The 22799-nt window shown below is 42.1% G+C and overlaps 1 protein-coding gene across 3 annotated transcripts in view; it reads right to left on the bottom strand.

Moving 5' to 3' along the window:
* Positions 1–4552: 4552 nt before the first annotated feature.
* Slc38a1 (solute carrier family 38 member 1) overlaps positions 4553–22799 on the bottom strand; it is an 84573-nt gene continuing 66326 nt past the window's right edge. For all 3 annotated transcript variants that reach the window (XM_048365858.1, XM_048365867.1, XM_048365850.1), the window contains 9 exons: positions 18039–18121; positions 14351–14409; positions 14126–14239; positions 12593–12672; positions 10360–10460; positions 9414–9535; positions 7853–7994; positions 7640–7737; positions 4553–5956 (listed from right to left, as the gene is read on the bottom strand). In XM_048365858.1, the coding sequence (XP_048221815.1) occupies positions 5870–5956; positions 7640–7737; positions 7853–7994; positions 9414–9535; positions 10360–10460; positions 12593–12672; positions 14126–14239; positions 14351–14409; positions 18039–18121 (886 nt within the window). In that variant the 3' untranslated portion in view covers positions 4553–5869. The remainder of the gene's footprint in view (positions 5957–7639; positions 7738–7852; positions 7995–9413; positions 9536–10359; positions 10461–12592; positions 12673–14125; positions 14240–14350; positions 14410–18038; positions 18122–22799) is intronic.

The following is a 22799-nucleotide window of genomic DNA, read 5'->3' as shown; positions in this document are numbered from 1 at the left end:
GGCTTTGAAGCTGAGATCTTTTAGGTCTCAGCCTCCTGAGTAGCTAGGATTATAGGCATGACATGCCCAGCTGTTACTATTGTTTTTCACAGTCTCACTATGTAGCTTAGGCTGAACTCTCCATCCTCTCCGCCCAGAGTGCTAGAATTACAGGCATATGCTACCACATCAGGCTAAATTTGGGTTCTTGATGATAAACTTCCATGATCTAGTATCATGACACATGTGCACAAATCTCTCTCCAACAATTCTGAATAGTTTATATAATACTCAATTGCCCCACTTAAAATTTCTTTCTCCAAAGAATGAGTACAGGATGGATAAGTACTTTTAATTCAACATTTTTTTAATGTTTAAAAACTATAGGTTAACAGAGCAGTTATAGAACAGAACTTTTATTTCTGTATTTACATCATACTCTGCAAAAGAAAAAACACACAAACCAGCTAGTTGATTTATTGTTAAGAGTCATGTTTTGTGACTCATTTCAGTTAGCCACCAGAAATTCATTTACAAGATTTTTACACTAATCAAATGATGATGTGCTATGTAGGCCAGTCTTAAACAATGACACTTAGATTCTAGAAAGTAGGACACATACCAATGATAAAGATTCAAGTGTTTTTTTTTGTGGGGGGGGTGGAGGGGGAACAACAACAAACGTTTGTAAGACAGTTATGTGGTTGCCAACATAAAATAAAAGACAAACATACAAGACTTTGAAGAGTTGGGTAAAACAACAGGTTTTTTTCCTTCCCCTTCAAATTTGTGCTCATAGTTAATAATTGGGTCTCCCCCACACCCAAAGATTCCAACGTGTGAGAAGATGCAATGACTTAATTTTGAAAAAAACAAAAAATTTCCCTCCTTAACTTCTATTTTCATGAAACACTAGAGAATGGCCTCTGTGTTAGCAGAACTTGGTGAAGAAACCATTTGTCGTTTGGTATATTTATTTTCACATGACAATGGTTTGGGTCTACATATTCCTTACTTGTAGCTCCAAGGACAGTAATTTAAATAATTGATCTTAATACCATAGCAGCATAAGAAAAACCAATACAGCTAAAGTTCTCGTTTTTTCCCTACACAATTAAGGAAGGTTTTCATTTCCAAGTTTACATGGCCATAAGTATGATATCCAGGAAAGAATGGGAGGAAAAAATATTTATATTTCTAATTCCCAAACAAAATAATTTGTATCTATGAGAACATTGACTCCTAAGATGCAGCAGATATATGTGTGACTTCTATTTCTGTGAGGGTCAACAACTGCAAAAATATTCAGCCTCCTATTTATATACAATGTATTTACATACAAAGGAATAGTCCCACCGTAGGCTTCATCTGCATAGATTCTTGACCTCAAGTTCACAGAGGCTCAGCATCATGGCCCTTACTCAGAGAGAACTCTACAGGTTTTAGAATTTGACAGTTTTCTAATCACTCTTCAGACTTAAACTTACTGCTTTTTTTCCAGTTAGTAGTCACTACACCCTTGGTTTGTACCTGAACACATCCTATTGTTATAAATAATTCAGTCTCCTAGAGGAAGTACGTTCTGTTGCTGGTTTATTCTCCCATCTGCCATCCACAAGGAAAGCCATTTTTAGTATTGCTGAAGGATATATAAGTGGGTATCTTTGCTTTCAGAGCACCTGCATATTTACTTGAGCAGGGCAAGTACATTCTTAAAGCCTCTGTCTTTTCTCAATCCCAGGCCATTGAAATGGGTGAAGGGAGAGACTATTAGATTTTATTCTAAGTCATAAAAAGCAAATACCTGACCATATTACCCATCTCTGCTGCCCTCCAGCTAAAACATAGCCCCATACTGCCCCACTGAGAAGGAACTGAACTCTGGAGCTCTCTGGAGCTTCTTTGCCAATGAAGATCTTCTAATACACTATTTGTTTTATTTAATCATTTTGTGGTGTTGGAAACCCAACCCGGAGTCTTGTTGGGAATTCATACCTAGGTCCAGGTACCAGTGGCTCATGCCTGTAATCCTAGCTACTCAGGAGGCTGAGATCTGAGGATCACAATTCAAAGCCAGCATGTGTAGGAAAGCCCATGAGATTCTTTATCTCCAATTAGCCACCCCAAAGCAGAAAGTAGAGCTGTGGCTCAAGCCTTTAGCACAAAAGCTCAGGAACAGTGCCCAAGGCCCTGAGTTCAAGGTCAGCACAACATCAAAAAAACAAAAAAAAAAAGCATAGGATTTATCCTCCCTATGGTGAACATACCCTGGAGAACTGGGTCCTAACACTTCAGTATTTCCTCTACAATTGCAGTTACAAAAGGAATTTCTAATTTCTCTGAAAAAGAAAAGAAGAAAGGAAGGGAGGGAGGGAGGGAGGGAGGAAAGGAGAAGGGAAGGAGGAAGGAAAGAAAGGAGGGAGGGGAAGGAGGGAAGAAGGAAGGAAGAAAGGAGGGAAGGAAGGAAGAAAAGAAGGAAGGAATGGAAGGAAGGGAGGGAAGGAAAAACATTCCAGATGATAAATCACCAACCTACCAGCTCTTAGAATATGATCTTACAGAGTGGGGGAGACTACCTATGCCAAAAAAAGGAATTAAATGTTGTTCCTGCACATGTTGTGTTAACTCCACTTCCAATAGGAACATTGAACAAATTGGAGACTGATGGACTCCTATGACAGTAACTAGAGGACACAGAGCTGTTCCTAGTACAGAGATCCTATCTACCCAAGGATGTGATGGTGCTTCCTGTGGCTTAGACATAGTTGTCTTTATTCTCCTAATTCAGCAGAACAAATGTCTATAGCACATGACTGTTCAAACTCTATCCATCATCTGTGACACACCTATGTTTTGGCTACCAGTACACAATTCACTCTTTTCTAAGAGCCTTACACTTTACAGCTCATCCCATAGCAACCAAGGAATTCACTGATGGCATTGGACATTGAACAGTAGGATCAATTCTATTCAAATTACAAGCTTCAGTAATACAAAGGTGTCTCAAAAAAGTGTATCACAGACATTGGAATAGTGTGCTGCCTTCAAATAAATACATTTTTGAATAATACATTTCTTATACCTACACACAGAATGCGAATAGCCTCAAACATAACATCCTAGAATTAAGGATCATTTTCTGAATTCACTTGGTGAATGTAAAAATGAACTGTGGTAGAAAAAAAAAGTTACAGCTTGTAAACTAAGTTAGTTCTTTTTGTTTGTGTTTTATTTTTTCAAAATTGGTTAGTTTTTTCTCAAGTAATATTCACCTACTACCTTAAGATGAGGATTTCATTGCTTAGAGCAATAGAACCAGCTGTGCAGGTTCACTGAGCCTTGTTTTGCTTGGTTTCCCAAACATGTAGCATTCTTCTGAACTGGGAAGAACACAGCTGTAGGTTTCCTAGGTTGAATATTCACATTGAGATCACATGACCTCACCTTGGCTACCTCTTATTCATGTGTTTCTGAGCTTAACATAAAGCTACAATGATTGAATGCAGGAAACAACCTTCCACTTTCTCTCAAAAGGATGACAGCAGGTGTTTACATGCCTACCTTATTTGTGGGACATTAGTCTATAAAGGGAGGGGACAGTTCCATGTGAGAATGAAGGCCTTTGGGGATGGGAGTTGAGAAGGGGCAGGATCCACCAGGCACTGGTGGCTCATACCTGCAATCCTAGCTACTCAAGAGGCTGAGATCTGAGGATCATGTTTCAAAACCAGCATAGGCAGGAAAGTACACAAGACTCTGATCTCCAATTAATCACCAAAAAGCTGGCAGTGGAGCTGTGGCTTGAGTGGTGGGGCATGAGCCTTGAACAACAACAATAAAAAAAACCCAAAAGGGTAGTGCCCAGGCCCTGAGTTCAAGCCCCAGGATTAGCACAAAGAAAAGAGGGAAAGAAAAGGAAGAAGGGAAGAAAGGAAGGAAGGAAGGAGAATCCAAAGCTAATTGCCTGATAATTCTGCCAACTGTCTGCAGTTAGATTCTCCTTATCTCCAGATAAGAAATCTGTGCTCGGTGAACTTCTGTGTTTGGAAAACTCAACTAGAATACACATAGCTCAAATCCAAGCCCTGGACCCAGATAGTAGCTCACGGAGCATGCCCATTTTTTACAATACATAAGGTATGGAAAGCCCAGTCTCAGGTGGTGGCCACTGTTTTGGGTTCCCTTGGCCTCCTTCATTGCTCTCCCAGCCAGATAGTCCTAAGCCATCTTCATTTTCAGTCTCTTCATAGTTTCCTTCTGCTCCTTTTGGAGAGACTGAGGAACTCGAGAGTCTGTGTGACCCACACTGGGACAGACAGTGGTAGGAAGAGAAGACAGCAGAGACATGGAGGCCTTCTTGTCACTTCTGTAATCCTAGCTACTCAGAAGGCTGAGATCTGAAGATCACAGTTCAAACCCACACTAGCAAGGAGAGTCTATAAGACTCTCATCTCCAATTCATCAAAAAGCTGAAAATGGAGATGTGGTTCAAGTGGTAGAGTGGCAGCCTTGAGACAAAAAAGTCAAACAAGAGTACAGGACTCTGAGTTCAAGCCCCAGTAACTGCGAGAGAGAGAGAGAGAGAGAGAGAGAGAGAGAGAGAGAGAGAGAGAGAGAGAGAGAGAGAGTCATTCTCCTCACAAAGACTACCTTTGGAGAGTTATTATCAAGACTAGATGGAGAGTTAACAGAGAAAATATAAATGAGGCTTATCGAAGGTACAAAATCTTATATATTTGTACTAACCTAGATTTATAGATAGAAAAGTCTTTTTTTTTTTTTAAGATTCCCTTAAAGTACCCAATATAAAACAGGAATGATTTAGCCTAGCTCATTCTTAGTTCAGATGCACATTCTTCTCTGTTGCATAAAGCAGGTGGCCAAGGTTCAATGCTAGGCTGTTCATCTAATAAAACACTTCCTGTTCCAACAACACGTGGACAGTTGAGAGCAGGCTGTATTGAGGACTATTTTCATAGGTATTTTGGACAATTTTTCATTGTAGGGTTCCCAATTCTTCTCAAGTTGAAGTTAACTCAGACTAGAGTAACTTTGACCGAGGATGCCAAGAGAAAAACAAAACTTCATTAGCTAGATGGTCCAAATGTGTAGCTAAATCTCTTTACTAAGGTAGTATTCAGACCCTTTTTCTATCCAGTGATGAGAACTGCCTCAAATATTAGGAATGCTCAGATCCAGCAATGGAATGGACGCTAGGACTGTCCCACAATTATCCTTGTGTGCTGTGTTAACCAAAAATAGGCAAATTATGTATGAGACAATATTCATTTTTTCCTGTAAAGCAAAATAAAATATATACAATTCAATATTATTTTCTCTTCTAAAAAGGTACAGATAGTGTGAGCCAAATATTAGTAAGAATATCATTTCAGAAGTGGGTGAGTAATAAAGGAACATGGCAGATGATCACATTTTCATATTTCTAAAAGAGACCGTGAAGCCACCAAACACTGAGTTAGGAAAGTAAAAAATAATTGATTATGAAAGTATTGTGGTGGGGGGGAGAAATGTACATTGTCAAAAATAAGAAATGCACTCATTACCTGACTTATGAAACTGTAACCACTCTGTACATCACCTTTATAATAACAACAAAAATAAATTTTAAAAAATTTGCATGAAATCTGGAGGGAAAAATATGCACAATCCACACATAGACCTCAAGTCTGAGAGGACTAGGAAGCACCAGAGAAAAGGGCCTCTGTGTGCCACCAGTGTTGTTCCATTTTTCAGCATCTTATACATTTCTGTTTGCTTCTGTAAACTTGAAAGGAAGTGGAGGGGTGGGTATTGCTGATGATTGACAGGTTGATGAGCGTTGGGGTCCGGAAGCTTTTCTTTCCTGGGTTGGTTTTAGTAGCCTTCATTGCTAACCTGACGAGCAGGCCCAGTCGTAGATGACCAGAGGAATGCTGACCAAGGAAAACAGTACCCCCAGTCCCAAAAAGAGGGCAGCCTGAAGCAACAAAATACACATGTTATTTCCAATATAGCCAATACTTTCCACACCAACTAAGGAAAACAAATCATAGAAATCTTTGCCCTCTCTCTTTGTGGTCCCTTGTATTTGGAGTTCCTTACAACCATTGCTGAACTGGGAGACTTGTTTTTCTAAAACTTGATTCTCTCCACTCTGTCAAACTCCCTATGATTACAAGTGTATTCATTTCTACAAATTACCATGGCAAGGCTTAGACAGATTTGGGTTTCCTGGCTTCTGGAAATAATCTTCTTGGGCCACCGGATGCTCTATTGGTTTCAATAATGTGTTCTTTCTCTCTGTCTCTCTCTGTCTCTCTCTCTCTGTCTCTTTCTGTCTCTCTGTCTCTCTCTCTCTCTCTGTCTCTTTCTGTCTCTCTGTCTCTGTCTCTCTGTCTCTCTGTCTCTCTCTCTCTCTGTCAATCCTGGGGCTTAAACTCAGGGCCTGGGTACTGTCTGTGCTACTTTGAGCCAAAGCTGCATTTCTGGCTTTTTGGCAGTTAATTGGAGCCTGGGATGCTGCTGGCTTTGAACCATGATCTCCAGATCTCAGCCCCCTGCATATAGCTAGGATTATAGGCATAAGCAAATGGTGATGGTTCAGTCCTAAATGCACAGGAATATCCTTCCTGCCTGTTGCCTTTGGGTCTGGTGACTCAGGTGACACATGTAATGACAGTGCTTCTGCTATCCGCTAAGGCAGCTGAGAATTCTTCTCTGAGGCCAAGCACAATGGTGCTGCAGAAGGGATTCTGTGGCAGTCACCTCATTCCTGCCTCCCTCACAGGCTCCAAGCACAGCATCTGCAAGAGGCCCTTTGAACTTCACTAGCCCCAGAAACAAGAATCCCAATAGAGAAAGATGGTTTTTGCATCTAGCTCTTCTCACTCCAAAGCCATTTCTGTCAAATCACTTTTTTAAAAGTCACTTTAACTGAACTCAGATGTTTTAACTGAAGGCATTGCATGTGTTCTGGGTTGTAGGATAGTTATATGACTAGAAATTTTATTAAAGTCAAATGCTGGTAGCTCATCATCTGAACATTGAGGTTCAAGGTCAGCCTGGACAGAAAAGTCTGAGACTTATCTCCAATTTACCAGCAAAAAGCCAGAAGTGGAGGTGTACTTTAACTGCTGTAGAGTCCCAGGCTTGAGCGAAAGCCAAGCAGGAGCAGGAGGCCCTGAGTTCAAGCCTCAATTCTGGCATGCAGGCAGTTGATGTGTGTGTGTGTGTGTGTGTGTGTGCACACGCGCACACACACACACACACAGAGAAATGAATTGTATCAAATCTTATTGTCCCTCCCCTCTTCATATCTTGCTAATGATAAGAAATCACTCTGTAGAAACAGAAGTTTACAGATCCATTCTCCCAGTTGTCCATACAAACCGAAACACAAACTAAAACCAAACTAAATCTAAACCAAAACACAAACTAAAATACAATAAGAGCAAAACCAGAAATATATGTTTTCTGAGAATGGACAAGATTCTGATGTGAAATTTTACAACTTCCAAAGCAAAGTAGAATTGTATTTCTACTCTCTCTCTTCAAGGCAACTGGCAGTGGTATTAGATGGTAGAGAGATAAACTATTTTTTTACTAAAATTCAGTAAAAAGAACAAATCAGAAATATGAGAATGGTTATAAAGAGACATACCCAAATTCTTTGTGTGCCTTTATCTCCATCCTGATTTGTGATTTTTAAATAAAGAGATGAAGGAAGGATGAAAATAAGCATATTAGCAGAGGTAACACCTGAAAGTAAGAAAAGGAACACAGAGAGAGGAAGTTCAGGGTTGTTATTGTGAAACTTGAACTTTAGGCAGCTGTAGTATGTTGTGGAATGGTATTTGAACTCATAAAGCCATACCTACAACTCCAAAGATATCCTTCATGGAGGGGATAAAGATCACCAGCAAGTTGATGATCACCAAGAGGAAAAATGTAACCAAGACATGGCGACATAAGTTAAATTTCGTTTTCTTAGCCAATTCAAACAAGGATGAACGAACCTGCAGGAAAAGAAAATAGAGATTCTGTAATTCATTTAACGCTCCCATTTTTCAGCCCAATAAGTGATTTATTGCTGGCATGCTTTGTAAACTTAAGTGATTGGGCCCCTTCCTTCCCTTCCTTCCTTCCTTCCTCCCTTCCTTTCTTCCTTCCTTCCTTCCTCTCTCTTTTTCCTCTTCTCTATAAATCTCCTCTCCTGTCCTCTTTTACTCTCTCTCTTCTCTCCTCTCCTTTCCCCTCTTCTCCCTCCTCTCCTCTTGTGCCCATACTGGGGCTTGAACTCGGGGTCTGGTCACTGTCACTTACCTTTTTTGCTCAAGGCTAGTGCTCTATGACTTAAGACACAGCTCTACTTCTAGCTTTTTGCTGGTTAATTGGAGATAAGAGTCTCATGGAATTTCCTGACCCACCTGGCTTAAAACCATGATCCTCAGATCTCAGCCTCCTTAGTAGATAGGATTACAGATGTAAGCCTGGCAAAACCAAGTGAATTTAAAGAGAGTGTAAATGGTTGAGTTCACTTAAACTGGAAAGTATTTTCAGGTATGAAGAGTAAGAGTCTCCCCTTTCTTTGAGTCAGGTAATTTCTGTCTTCGTTTTGACTGAGATTTGATTTGAGTGTTCTCTTCGTATTATCCTGTCATGAATAGCCAAGATTCAAATACCTTGTTTCTCTGTAAAGAGAGTGGAAAAAAATGGAGCTATGGCTCAAATGATAGAGCACCAGCTTTGAGTATAAAAGCTAAGGACATGGGGCTGGGGATATGGCCTAGTGGCAAGAGAGCTTGCCTCGTATACATGAGGCCCTGGGTTCGATTCCCCAGCACCACATATGCAGAAAACGGCCAGAAGTGGCGCTGTGGGTCAAGTGGCAGAGTGCTAGCCTTGAGCAAAGAGAAGTCAGGGACAGTGCTCAGGCCCTGAGTCCAAGCCCCAGGACTGGCCAAAAAAAAAAAGCTAAGGACAGTGCCTAGGATCTGAGTTCAAGCCCCAGGGCTGGTACAAAAACAAAACAAAACAAAACAACAACAACAACAAAAAGAGCAGAAAAATTAGGATTAAAATTCAGTTCACAGCCAGGTGCTGGTAGCTCACACCTGTAATCCTAGCTACATACAAGTCTGAGATCTGAACATCCAATTTTAGAGATTCTTATCTCCAACTAAGCAGTAACAAGCCAGAAGTAGAGGTGTGGCTCAAGTGGTAGAGCACCAACCCTAACCACAAGAGCATGAGGCTCTGAGATCAAGCCCCGAACAAAAATGATTCAGTCCACAGAGATGACACTAACCAGAGTGTGAGGTCTCAGAGCCTTGCTCCCAGAAGTCACCCATGGCAGATTTCTAAGGGGGTGTTGAGAGCAGAAGGCAAGATGAGAGCTCAGCTTTTCTCAGCCTGATTGGAGGCCTAATACTCACTGTGAAAAACAACACCGGCACTGTGAGGATAACAGCGACAATGACAGCCAGCCGCACTGTCAGGATGAGAATGTCGTTGTCTCTGCTCTGGTACTTGTGAAGGAGGTCTGACTGCACAGCTCCTAGATGAGAGGAAGAGAGGACAAAGAACATTGCTGCACGATGGTTTTCCTGAACAGACAAATGTGTAAGCCAATGGGTATGGAAGGCAATGTATTGAAGTATCAGGAACAATTTATAGATGTGTTTTTTGTGTGTGTGTGCGTGCACACCAGTCCAGGGGCTACTCAGGATGTGGTCCCTTAGCACTTTTGCTCAAGGCTGGCTCTCTACCCCTTGAGCCACACCTTCACTTCTAGTTTTTGCTGATTAAGTGGAGATAAGAGTTTCACAAACTTTCCCTGCCCAGGTTGATTTTGAACCATGATCCTCAGATCTCAGCTTCCTGAGTAGCTAGGATTATTGACATGATCCAACATCACCTGGACTCTTTAAACTTCTCTTTTATCTTTGCAAGGCTCCAAATTCTGGTGATCAAGTAGACATTTTATTTTTAGTTAATGTGGCGTTTCATGAGTGGAGCTCTCAGCTTTCTCACTTTCAACATCAGTCTCTGTCTCTTGTTTCTATTAGTGGAATCTGACCCAATTTGCAGTGTCAATTAGGAAAGCTTTCTCTGATACAGCTTTGAAGTTTTTCCTGAGTAAGGATGGCATTCTTCAAAATGCAGTATCTCCTAAGGAAAATATTCGGGGAGGGGGAAATGGCAGTATATTGTTTGAGTAATTTTTCTATTTTCCATGAATGTGTAAAAGGAACCCCCAACATTGGCCCACCCCCAGAAAAACCAATGTATAGCGTTGTTGTTTGTTAACCAGTATTCTAGTATTGATTTTTCATGAATTGAAAGACAAATAGCTACATGTCTGTGTTGATTGTCACTTACCATAGAAAGTCAAGTATCCAAAAATGGCCGTCAAGAAGTACATCAGAAACATGGCGAAAAAGGAGATATTTGCCACCATCTGCATTTTTTTCTGTGATCGACTACAAGCAAAGATAGAGGAATTTGCAAGATTAAAATCATTGAATCGAGCTGGGTGTTGGTGACTTACTTCTGTCATCCTCACTAAACTCTGAGGATCAGAGTTCAAAGCCATCCTGGCAACGGTAAGTCCATGAGACTCTTATCTCCAATGAACCACCAAAAAGCTGGAAGTGGAACTGTGGCTCACATGGTAGAGCACTAGCTTTGAGCTCAACAGCCCAGGGACAACACCCAGGCCCTGAGATCAAGTCCTAGGACCAGCATTCAAAAAAAAATACAAATGAAACAAAATCATCGAACTTAAACCCTGGGTTAATGCTGAAGAATATACTTAACTTGATGTCCCTGACCTTGGGTTAGGACAAAGCTCAACTACTTTCTTAGCAGATGAGTGCTATGAAGTAGAGAGCCGTGAACAGCCCTCCCCTGACTGTTCTACCCTAAGCTTTGAAAAGAATATTGTGTTCTCATCCAAAGGACGGTATTTTTTAAATAGTTGTGTTTGCTATAATTTTCACACCAACCATATACTAAGAAAGAAACCATGCAAGTGTTCTTCTCTCTACCCCAGAGCCGTGTGTGTGTGTGTGTGTGTGTGTGTGTGTGTGCGTGTGTGTGCGTGCTGGGGCTTGAACTTAGGGTCTGGGGGCTATCCTTGAGATTTTTTACTAAGGCAAGAGCTCTGTCACTTGAGCCACAGCTCCACTTCTGGTTTTTAGTGGTTAACTGGAAGTAAGCATCTCAAGGATATTTCTACTTGGGCTGGCTTCTAATGGTGAGCCTCAGATCTCAGCCTCCTGAGTAGCTAGGATTGCAGGAGTGAGCAATTGATGCCTGACCCCTTTATGTTTCTTCAACTGAGAAAATAATGAATCTGTGCTCACAGGAGACACTTGATAGTCCTAATAACGTTTTACTGGAAAACTGTAAGGTAGACAGTTGAGACCATTACGAACAAGCAGCTGCAGCTTTTAAAGGATGCCAAACAGCAATTTAAATTTCCTAGATATAGGATCACAAAGAAGAAATAATCTATGTGTAGTTAGACAAGGATAGGCATTTTTAATTTTAGCAATGTGTCTTAAATACAAGAGAGGAAGAATTCATACTCAAGTCTGATAAAAATAGGTTAAAACTTGAACGCATCAGAAATTCATCAGCAGGCTTTCAGTCTACTCTAAAATGACAGTTAAAAAATATAATCAGTCCAGGCATCAGCAGCTCATGCCTGTAATCCTAGGTACTCAAGAGGCTGAGATCTGAGGATCATGGTTCAAAGCTAGCCCAGGCAGGAAAATCTAGGAGACTCTTATCTCCAATAAACTACCAAAAAGCTGGAAGTGGAGCAGGGGCTCAAAGTTGTAGAGCACTGGCCTTGAGAATGAAAGCTCAAAGACAGTAGTATGTAGGCCCTGAGTTCAAGACTCAGGACTGGCATTAAATAAATAATAAACAAATAAGTGGCTGGGGATATAGCCTAGTGGCAAGAGTGCCTGCCTCGGATACACGAGGCCCTAGGTTCGATTCCCCAGCACCACATATACAGAAAACGGCCAGAAGTGGCGCTGTGGCTCAAGTGGCAGAGTGCTAGCCTTGAGCGGGAAGAAGCCAGGGACAGTGCTCAGGCCCTGAGTCCAAGGCCCAGGACTAGCCAAAAAACAAAACAAAACAAAACAAAACAAAAAAACAAATAAAACTGCTTTAGTAAGTCCAAGGGGCCAACAGTATTCTTTTTCTTTTCTAGCTTGTGGTCTTAGCACTGACTTCTTATATTTATCAGCTTTTTCTCTACCCAAACCAATAGGCAAATCTGAGACAACAAACACATTTAGCAGTTTATAATTAGAACAACCTTAAGATTATCATCCACTCTGAAAATAAGCATGAGTAACAAAAATGTGAGTGCAAATACTTGAACTCTCCTAAGGAACATAGTATCTGAAATGTCAAAGCAACTAAACATGCAATGTGGTTGGTTACTTAACATTGAACTGGCTCAAGAATGGCAGAAGGCAGAATCTGGTGAATGAGTCTGCTAGGGTTCATCATACAAGTCTGTTTTAACACTGAATGTGCCTATTGGTGAGAGGTAGAAAATGATGAAGATAGGAAAACCGAACAGGGCTCTTACTCTTTCAGCTCGCTGTAGATTGGCAGGACCGAGGGGTGACATACAAATGCAAAGGCAATGGTTGGTAAAGCATACACAGTCTGTTTGAGGGAAGAAATACAAACATTAAGACAAGACATTTTTTGTACCATAAGCATTATGTAGCTTCAGAACTGTCTTTTGTCTGACAGCTCTTCAGAATCCCTGGGTTATTTGGTTATTAGGACATTTTTGGTTTTTGTGTGCCACTCCAGGGGCTTGAACTCAAGAGTCTAGGTGCTGTCCTTGAGCTTTTTTGCTCAAGGTAGTGCTCTACCACTTGAGCCACAGCCACATTTCTGGCTTTTTGGTGGTTAGCTGAAGATAAGAGACTAATGGACTTTACTTTCTAGGCTGGCTTTGAACTGTGATCCTCAGACCTCGGCCTCTTGAGGAGCTAGGGTTACAAGTGTGAGCCACCAGTATCTGGCCTCAGTGTGGTAGTATCTCTATTTCAAGTGTACTAACTGAGGAAGTTTGCGGTATTCCTTTCCATACATATATAACCATGGGTAAAGTTTTTTGTTTTCATTCATTTGTTTTAAAAGCACCACTCATTACTTGACTTATGTAACTATAACCCCTTTGCACATCACCTTTATAATAAAATTAAATTTGTTTGTTTACCAGTCCTGGGGCTTGAGCTCAGGGCCTGACAAAAATTTAAAATTTTCTAAAAATAAAAGCCATTACTCAGTATTCTGCACAGGAAAAAATGAGATGGGACAATTATCCAGACATATTCCCATAACAATATACTAGGTTAAGAGAGAAAAAGTGTGTGTGTGTGTGTGTGTGTGTGTGTGTGTGTGTGTGAGAGAGAGAGAGAGAGAGAGAGAGAGAGATTGAGAAATTTCTCAATGGTCTCAGAATGTATTATGAATGTCAAAGTTTGGTACTATGTGTTCTTTTCAGAATGAGTACATTCAGTTGGGCTCTGGCAGTGCATACCTGTATTCTTTTTTTTTTTTTTTTGGCCAGTCCTGGGCCTTGGACTCAGGGCCTGAGCACTGTCCCTGGCTTCTTCCCGCTCAAGGCTAGCACTCTGCCACTTGAGCCACAACGCCGCTTCTGGCAGTTTTTTGTATATGTGGTGCTGGGGAATTGAACCTAGGGCCTCGTGTATCCGAGGCAGGCACTCTTGCCACTAGGCTATATCCCCAGCCCATACCTGTATTCTTAGCTACTCCGGGATGCTAAGACCTGAGGACCATGGTGCAAAGCAAGCACAGGCAGGAAAGTCTATGAGACTTTTATCTCCAATTAATCACCAAAAAGCCAGAAGTGGAGCTGTGGCTCAAGTGGTGGAGTTCCAGCCTCAAGAATAAAAGCTAAGCAAAGAGTGTGAGGTCCTGAGTTCAAGTCCCAGTTCCAGCACATGTGCGTGTGCATGTATGTGTGTGTGTGCATGCGCACACATACACAACCCATCGAAGCTATAATTACATGTATGAGAAACTGTACTTCCCTTAGTCAACATACTCATGGTTCATTGTAAAGCAAAAGGAAACTTGCCTTAGAATTGAAGGTGACGTATTTTGGTGTACACATATCACTGTTTGTTGAATTAAGACTTGTTGCATTGAGGGCTGCAGTAATGCAGGGAATTTGAAATTTCTTGTAGATTACCTGCATTTAGGAATACCAGAGAAACAAGGTAGGTGTTAGGAAAGTCATAAATAATGGTTATGTGGCCATATATTGGGTCACAACCAAACCAATAATTCAATCACTACTTACCACTATTAGGAAAAACACCATACAGCTCAAGGAAAATCCACTGGTATAGCCAAGATAACCTTTAAAAAAGCAAAAAGTACATCACTAATGTCATTTCATTCACTGCTTCTCCTTTTATTGATGGTCGTGCTGGGGATCAAATCTAGGGTCTTATGCATGTGAAACAAATGCTCTGCCACTAAGCTATACCCCCAGTCACTCAGTACTTCAAGTTTCTTTTCGTGTGTGTGTGTCTCTGTGTCTCTGTGTGTGCTGGGATTTAAACTGGGTGCTGTCCCTTAGCTTTTTCACTCAAGGCTTGTGCTCTAGCATTTAAGCCAGAGCTCCACTTCTTGCCTTTTGGGTGCTTCATTGGATATAAGAGTCTCACAGACTTTCTCACCCAGGCTGGCTTCAAACTGTGATCCTCAGATTTTAGCCTCTAAGTAGCTAGGATCATACATGAGCACCCAGCTTTCAATGTATTATTTCAAGCATAATTTGGGAGTTCTTCAGCAGTGATACTCACTAAACACTATGTTAGAAATGAACTATATAACTGGAGAGGGAGGGATGTAAGGGGAAAAACTGGGAGAAAATGAGGGAGAGGATGACCCTATTCAAAAAGAAATGTACTCATTACCTGGCTTATGTAACTATATCCCTCTGTACATCACCGTTACAATTTAATAACAGTAATATGCATTTAGGAAATGTGCTGTGGCTCAAAGTGGTAGTACTAGCCTTGAGCAGAAAAGCTCAGTGACAGCCCTCAGGCCCTGAGTTCAAGCCCCATGACTGACCAAAAAAATGCATTTACATCCATGTGAATATAAGATGTATTATTTGCTAGTGTTAGTTTATTTGGTGAAAAGGAGGGCTTTGAATAAAAGTGTTACACTTTGTGTTGATTCTGGAGCTTTTCTGAACACTCCAGAGCTCAGATCTCCAGAATCCCATGGCTTTGTCTCTGAAGATGTGATGGGCAAATCCCTTCTCATCCACACCCATAGATCTTTCTCTTTTCTTTTCTTTTCTTTTCCTTCCTTCCTTCCTTCCTTCCTTCCTTCCTTCCTTCCTTCCTTCCTTCCTTCCTTCTGTCCTCCCTCCCTCCCTCCCACCCTCCTTCCCTCCCTCTTTTCCTTCCTTCCTTTCTCTTTCTTTTTTTTTGGGGGGGGGGCAGTCCTGGGCCTCGAACTCAGGGCCTGAGCACTGTCCGTGGCTTCTTTTTTGCTCAAGGCTAGCACTCTGCCACTTGAGCCACAGCGCCACTTCTGGCCATTTTCTGTATATGTGGTGCTGAGGAATCGAACTCAGGGCTGCATGTATGAGTCAAGCACTCTTGCCACTAGGCCATATTCCCAGCCCCCTCCTTTCTCTTTCTTGAACTCCAGGCCTGGATGCTATTCCTGAACTTTTAGTTTTTTTTCTCCCCAAAAGCTAGACTCTATCACTTGAGTCATGGCTACATTTTTGGCTTTTTTGGTGTTTTATTGGAGATAAAACTCTTACAGTCTTTTCCAGCCCAGGCTGGCTTCAAACCATTATCCTTAGATCATGGTTAGGTTTCTGAATCATAGTTAGGATTACAGGTGTGAGCCATGGGCACCTGGCTCCTTCCATAGATCTCTGTTCTTCCCTTACTGTGTGTGTGCTGAATCAGGTACAATACTCTCCCCAGTAAGATGCAGGTACCAGGGGATGATGTGGGACTCTAAGGACAAATGATGGATCACAGCCCTTCAGAATGCCTGGGAGAGCTCTGATGGCTAGCATCAAACCCCATTGAGAGGCAGAGTGAGCTCCTGGGAACTGCATTCCTCTCATCCATGGGAAGGGATTTTCTCCATGCAAACTGAAAAGAGCACTCTATTGGCACAGACCCAGAAAGATGAAAATTAAGTAGTTTAAAAAAATCTATTTAAGGGGCTGGGGATATGGCCTAGTGGCGAGAGAGCTTGCCTCGTAAACATGAGGCCCTGGGTTCGATTCCCCAGCACCACATATACAGAAAATGGCCAGAAGTGGCGCTGTGGCTCAAGTGGCAGAGTGCTAGCCTTGAGCAAAAAGGAAGCCAGGGACAGTGCTCAGGCCCTGAGTCCAAGGCCCGGGACTGGCCAAAAAAAAAAAAAAAAAAAAAAAAAAAAATCTATTTAAATGTCAGGTGCCAGTGGCTCACATCTGTAATCATAGTTACATAGAATGCTGAGATCTGAGGATCGAGGTTAAAAGCCAGCCTAGGCAGGAAAATCCATGAGACTCTTATCTCTAATTAACCAGCAAAAAGGTATAAGTAGAGCTGTGGCTCAAGTGGTAAGAGCATTGGCCTTGAGTACAAAAACTCAGGGTCAGCACCTAGGCCCTGAGTTCAAGCTCTAAGACTGGTGCAAAAAAACCCCAAAAACAAAAACAATATTTAAGTACTCCCTAAACACTGGCTAGAAGTATGGCTCGAGTGGTAGAGTACTGTCTTAGCACAGGTGAGGCCCTGAGTTAAAAAATCAGTACTGTCAAAACAAGAGAAGGGCTCCATAAATACTAGAGGGTTTTGACATTTTAAAACTCAAATGAAAAAGGACATGAGTCCAAACTTCTGCTTTGAGTTAGGCCAGGTTTCAAGGAAATGCATTTTAGAGGTTTTTAATCAGATGTAATCTGGTCTTGTTATTAATGTATGAAATTCCTATAGCACTTGGAGACCATACTTGTCTTCATGTAAGCATAAAAACAAATGTCAAGCTAGGAATGGGTGGATCATGCCTATAATCCTAGCTACTCAGGAGGCTAAGATGGAAGAACCACGGTTCGAAGCCAGACTGCCCAGGAAAGCCCATGAGACTGATTTCCAATGAACTACTAAACCCCAGAAGTAGAGCTGTGGCTCAAGTGGCAGAACATTAGCCTCAAATACAAATATCAGGGACAGCACCCAGACTCTTGAGTTCAAGCCCCAGGTCTGGTGTGTACATATACACATGCACACACACACACACACACACACACACACACACTCAAAACCAACTGAGTATAGCTTGGAGAGCACCTGTCACTTCTGAATTTTCTCTCTCCCCTTCAAACAAGGGACATCATGTTAAATTTAGAGGTGATTCATAATACTTTGGGGGTATAAATAGAATAATATTCTGTCTTGAGATTAGATTTGAAAGTCTAGTTGCTTAAATCTGAGTACTTAAGATTTCAGGCTGGTGGTGCCTTCCTATAATCCCAGCACTGAGGAGGCAATGTTTGAGGCCAGCCTGAGCTACATGGCAAGACTCCCCCCAAATTGAAAATAAAAACAAGAATGTTAGTTTAGATACATAGACAGGGTAGAACCCCACCCCCCACCCCCAAGCCTTGGGTTCACTCTCCAGCACTGTAAAAACATCCAACAAACAACACCTTCTAGGAGAATTCCATTTTCTGGAATCTTCACAACAGTTTGTGACACAACTGAAAATTGCAGCCTTTGTGCTGGCCTCAGCATCTTCCTTTCTCCTCATTCTGGCTCATTGACATAAAGACCATTGTTCAACAAGCCCATACTGACCAGGTTTCTATCTCACTGGCAAGGCAGGTGGCTTCATGCTCGCAATTTGATTGCCTGCCTAGCTATACTACAAGTGGGGCAGAAGGTAAGGCTGTTCCTTTTCAGGAGCTTTCTGACTCCTCTGGGTAGTGTAATAACAGACACACAGTTTCTCCTCACCTAAGTTCTTCAAGAGACACAGAGGGAGAATTATGCCGAAGGTCACCGCCACCACCAGCACCCGTCCATCCACATACCAGGCTCTGAAAGTCAGGGAAGCAGCTATGTTATCTTTTTTGCTTAGAAAGAGACATTTTTAGCCAGGTGCCAGTGGCTCACACCTGTAATCTTAGCTACTCAGGAGCCTGAGATTGAGAATCGAGGTTCAAAGCCAGCCCAGGCAGGAAAAGTTTGAGAGACTCTTACCTCCAAACAGCCACCAAAAATAGCCAGAAATGGAGCTGCAGCTCAAGTGGTAGAGTGCTAACTTTGAGCAGAAAAGCTCATGGGCAGTGCCTAGGTCCTGAGTGCAAGCTGTAGGACTAGCACATAAAAAAAAAAAAGACTTTTCTTCTCTCAAATATAAGTGTGTACAATATATTTAAATTAATTTTAATTGCTGAGATTTTTGTTTTTGTGTTTCTTACCTTTTTGTTTTGTTTTGTTTTCCTGGAGTACCAGGATTTAAACTCAGGGTCTTACATATTCTTGGTTGGTGCTCTACTGCCCAAGCCAGGCCTCTAACCCTTGTTTTTGCTAGTTATTTTGAAAATGGAGTTCTCTCAGACTTCTCTGCCCAGGTTGGCTGTAAACCTCTGCCTCTTGAGTAGCAAGGATTATAGGCCTAAGCCAATGGAGCTGAGCCATTACTCTTATTTTTTTTCCCTTGGACAATTACTCAAGTTTATTCAAACATTTAAACATGGCTAGTAATCTCCTGTATTACTCCCAGGTTAGAGATAATGTTTTGTTTTTCCTCTCCTTTTGGCTAAATTCTGTTATGGGGTTAGAAATGTTATGGGGTTCGAGGGAGGGGATTCCCTGTCCCTCTAAGAGTCCACTACTCAGACAGTCTCAAGCAAAAAGATGGATTTATTGGGAAAGCATAAAGTAAACTGACCGGCCAGGGACGCAGCACAGACTCCAGCGCTGAACTGTGACAGTGAAAAGCGGGCTGACGGGCCAGGGGCACAGTGCAGATGTGGGAGCTGCCACTGTAACCATGAGCAGCCCTCAAATTGGGGTTTATAAAATTAAAAGCGTAGCACAGATGTAGGGGCTTGACACAGTGGGTAGAGTGCACAATAAGTTCACAAATGCAGGAGGTTGACACAGGGGGTAGAGCATGCAACAAACAAGTTAAGCAAGCCATTTCAGGCTGACCTAATCTACTCCCCCCGCCCCCCCACAACATTTCCTACTGTTTCCCTAATCAAGATGAAGTCAGCTGTACTCCCTACAACACCCCTCCTTTTTTCTCAGCCTACTAAATCCCTTGATTCATTTTCATTAACATTGAGGGGTGAGTCCTAGATGTATAGGACCATCAGCTTTATGGCTCCAATTCTTTGTACAAAGCAAAATTCGTTAACACATGGGCCAATCCAGTTTCCTATGCCTCTAAGTGCCTAAGGTTGGCCAGTGATATCTGTGAGGTCCACCCCCAGGATGGCTCCATGCAGTTGCTCTCACCTATTTAAAGCTCCATCCAGTTATCTAGGTGACTGCACACCTGGAGGGAGTTACCTCACTCTCTTGTCTGAGGTCACACCCTAATCCACCTGGACATAGCCTAATACACTTGGACACACCTCCCACCCCTGGCAACATCTAGGAGTGACTCTAGCCTGCCACACACATGTGCTTTATCCAACTTTCTTAATAGCGCTAGTCAACTCCAGTCAGCTCAGAGGAGTGGGAAGGTTACCACAGAAAGAATGTCCTCCCAAAAATCTTAGTTTCAGCAGATCCAAAGCAGCCTTCCAGCAGGAATCAGCTGTGTGTGATGGAGTCCCATCTGCTTTTACTATGGTAGAGGTGCTCAGGCTTAAGATATAGATTCTTCCAGATGACTATCAGGCCACCCTTGATCTCAACCCATATGGAATGGGCAAGGGCAGTGGCTCTCAGTGGCTCCAATAGAATGTCACACCTTCTGCTGCATTGACGGCAACTTTCTACATAGACTGGTTAAAGAACCATCTCTCACTAGTGCAGTCTCCACTCTTGTACACTTGTTACCACTGTTTTCCATGCCTCTAAATTATCCTGCTTCATCTTCCCAAAAATGACTCTGGTACCTTGATCTTAAAGAGGAGCTGATGGACGAAGATCATCCATCTTCTGTAACTTCTTCAGGCTGACTCAGGGACGCTGATCCTAGCTAGCCAGGAACCTATAACCTTACTTAGCCTACTTTACCAAGGGGTTGCCAGCATCAGATGTCCATTAGGAGCTTTACTCCAGACTGGACATTACATAAAACATTTAACTTTTAACAACTCTACAGACCTCTTATTGGGCTACAACACTGCAGTCTTTTAGCACTCTGGTTTGCAGACGCATTTTCCTGACTGGCTGGGGAAACCGATCTCCGATGGCCTAACAATGCCTTTGCAGGCCTTAACTAGATCTCAATAAAGACATGGTCTTAGGTCCACAAGCTTCCTTTCCTGAACAGATGTGCCAGCTCAAAATTCACTTAGGGCTTTGAGCAGATGCAGGGAGTTGGGGTTTTAAACTATATCCCCATTTGACAAACTTAGCTTTACTACCCACTATGACAGATGACTGGCAAGTTCCTGCCCAATAAGACAGACATGGGCATTAGAAAGGCCATGCCTACAAACTATTCTAGGACCTTCTGGCTCCAATTAACTTTTGGAGGGCCAAACATAAGTGACTCTAGGATCCGACACCATCTCTGCCATCCCAGCAGTGGCTTACTGCCTCTGGATGCTCCATCACTTTTGTCCCAGGAGTGACTTTTCCACTTTTATGGTTTCTGGACTTGAACTCAGGGCCTGAGTGCTGTCCCTCAGCTCTCCAGCTCAAGGCTAGCACCCTGCTACTTTGAGCTCCACACAACTCACAACTCTATTCCCAGCACTCTGCTGGCCAAGTAGAGACGAAGACTCTCACAGGGACCTTTCTCTGCCCAGGCTGGCTTCGAACTGCAGATTTCAGATCAATGAGTCTTACAAAAGGCCACTTTACTCCAATTAGAAGCAACAAGGTGGTCCACACAGAAGTAGTTTTTAAGCATGATCTTACCTGGAACTTATGTTGTTTTGTTGTTTGCCAGTCCTGGAGCTTGGACTCAGGGCCTGAGCATTGTCCCTGGCTTCTTTTTGCTCAAAGCTAGCACTCTGCCACTTGAGTCACAGCGCCACTTCCGCTTTTTTCTATATATGTGGTGCTGAGGAATCAAACCCAGGGCTTCATGTATACAAGGCGAGCACTTTACCACTAAGCCATATTCCCAGCCCCTACCTGGAACTTAAGGGCCAAAGCTACATCTGACAGACTTGTAGGAATCGTCTGTCCTTCACTGTAGGCCTGTCTGCAATTTTTCCTTTATCCAATTTTAAACAAGCATTTAGGACAAGTTTTACTTCCAAATTTTTATATCTAGAAATCCATTCTTGATTTTTAAAGCCTTTTACTAACCTCTGCCTTAACACTTATACTTTGGCTTTCACTTGCATTTGAAGATCTCTGAAGCCTAGAGGCTCAGGGCTGCTTGTTGTAAAAGAGCCATTTTTTTTCTTCAGTATGAATTACTGCCTAGAACATCTGAACTCAATTGAGGTTTTCCTTAATGCAAGAATTACAAATACCAGAATTACAAACACAAGAACCCGGCCTTAGCATCTTCACTTTTTCAATACATCCAAATTGCAAAATAGCACAGAAGTCAAGTTATACCATATAAATAAACTTTTTTAACCCTCTTTTAAAACTTTTCCAATTTTAATCTCTCCTAAGGGGCAGTTTTAGAAATATCAATCAAATCATTCATTTTTACCATCAGGTTTCCAATGTTCATCTGAAATCAAAAGAGACAGGATGAAGAAAGGCCTCCATTGCCCTGTCATACAGAATGGGCATATACTCATCCGACTTCTTAGACCTTGATGCCAGTTTACCCTCCTCCACCATGCGTGTACTTCCCCTATGGCCTGTCTCACCATGCATGAACTCCCCACGAGGGCTCGTGCTACCACGTGGACTGGCTAAGCTACACCTTTGCCAGATCACCCCTCACTCCTGAAGATAGGCTCAGAGGCCTGCCCCATTTCATTCTCTGAATGAAAAACCGAAGCAATTCCTTAACAGCGATAATCAAACATTAATATCCAAATTTCTAACATTTAGCCCCAAACTTTAACAGTGGAAATAAATTTCAAGTTCCCAATGCCTTTTGCTAAACCAGATAGCTTGATGACAGTGCAAACATCCTTATGCATTAAGATACCAAAGTTTTCAACCACAAATTAGAGAAACCTTTTTAACTTATTTCTCTTTAAAACAAAGCAATATCCTTTTAGACTTTTGGTAACACCCAAACTTGATGACCTTTGTGTTTAAACTTAAACTCATCCATTTTTATATCATGCTGACAGTTTTAATCTCGAACATATTCACACACACACACACAAAACACTCATGCAATACGATCTTAAAGAGTGCAAAAATGAACATTAGGCCATACATTTTCAGTGGCAAGAGAAACATTTTGCCAATTTTACACTTGCAGGTGATCATTGAAGTAAAGTGGGGATTTGCTACAATGAAACGAGGTCCCCCCAAGGGAGGGGATTTCCTGGTTCCCCCAAGAGCCCACCACACAGTCTCCAGCTACAAGATGACAAAAAGACGGATTTATTGGGGAAGTAAAAAAGTGAACAAAAAGTGAACCGACTGGCCTTGGTCGCAGCC

This window comes from Perognathus longimembris, chromosome 1 (genome assembly GCF_023159225.1).
Source record: "Perognathus longimembris pacificus isolate PPM17 chromosome 1, ASM2315922v1, whole genome shotgun sequence".
Classification (NCBI taxonomy): Eukaryota; Metazoa; Chordata; class Mammalia; order Rodentia; family Heteromyidae; genus Perognathus; species Perognathus longimembris.
This window is presented reverse-complemented; position numbering and strand designations above follow the sequence as displayed.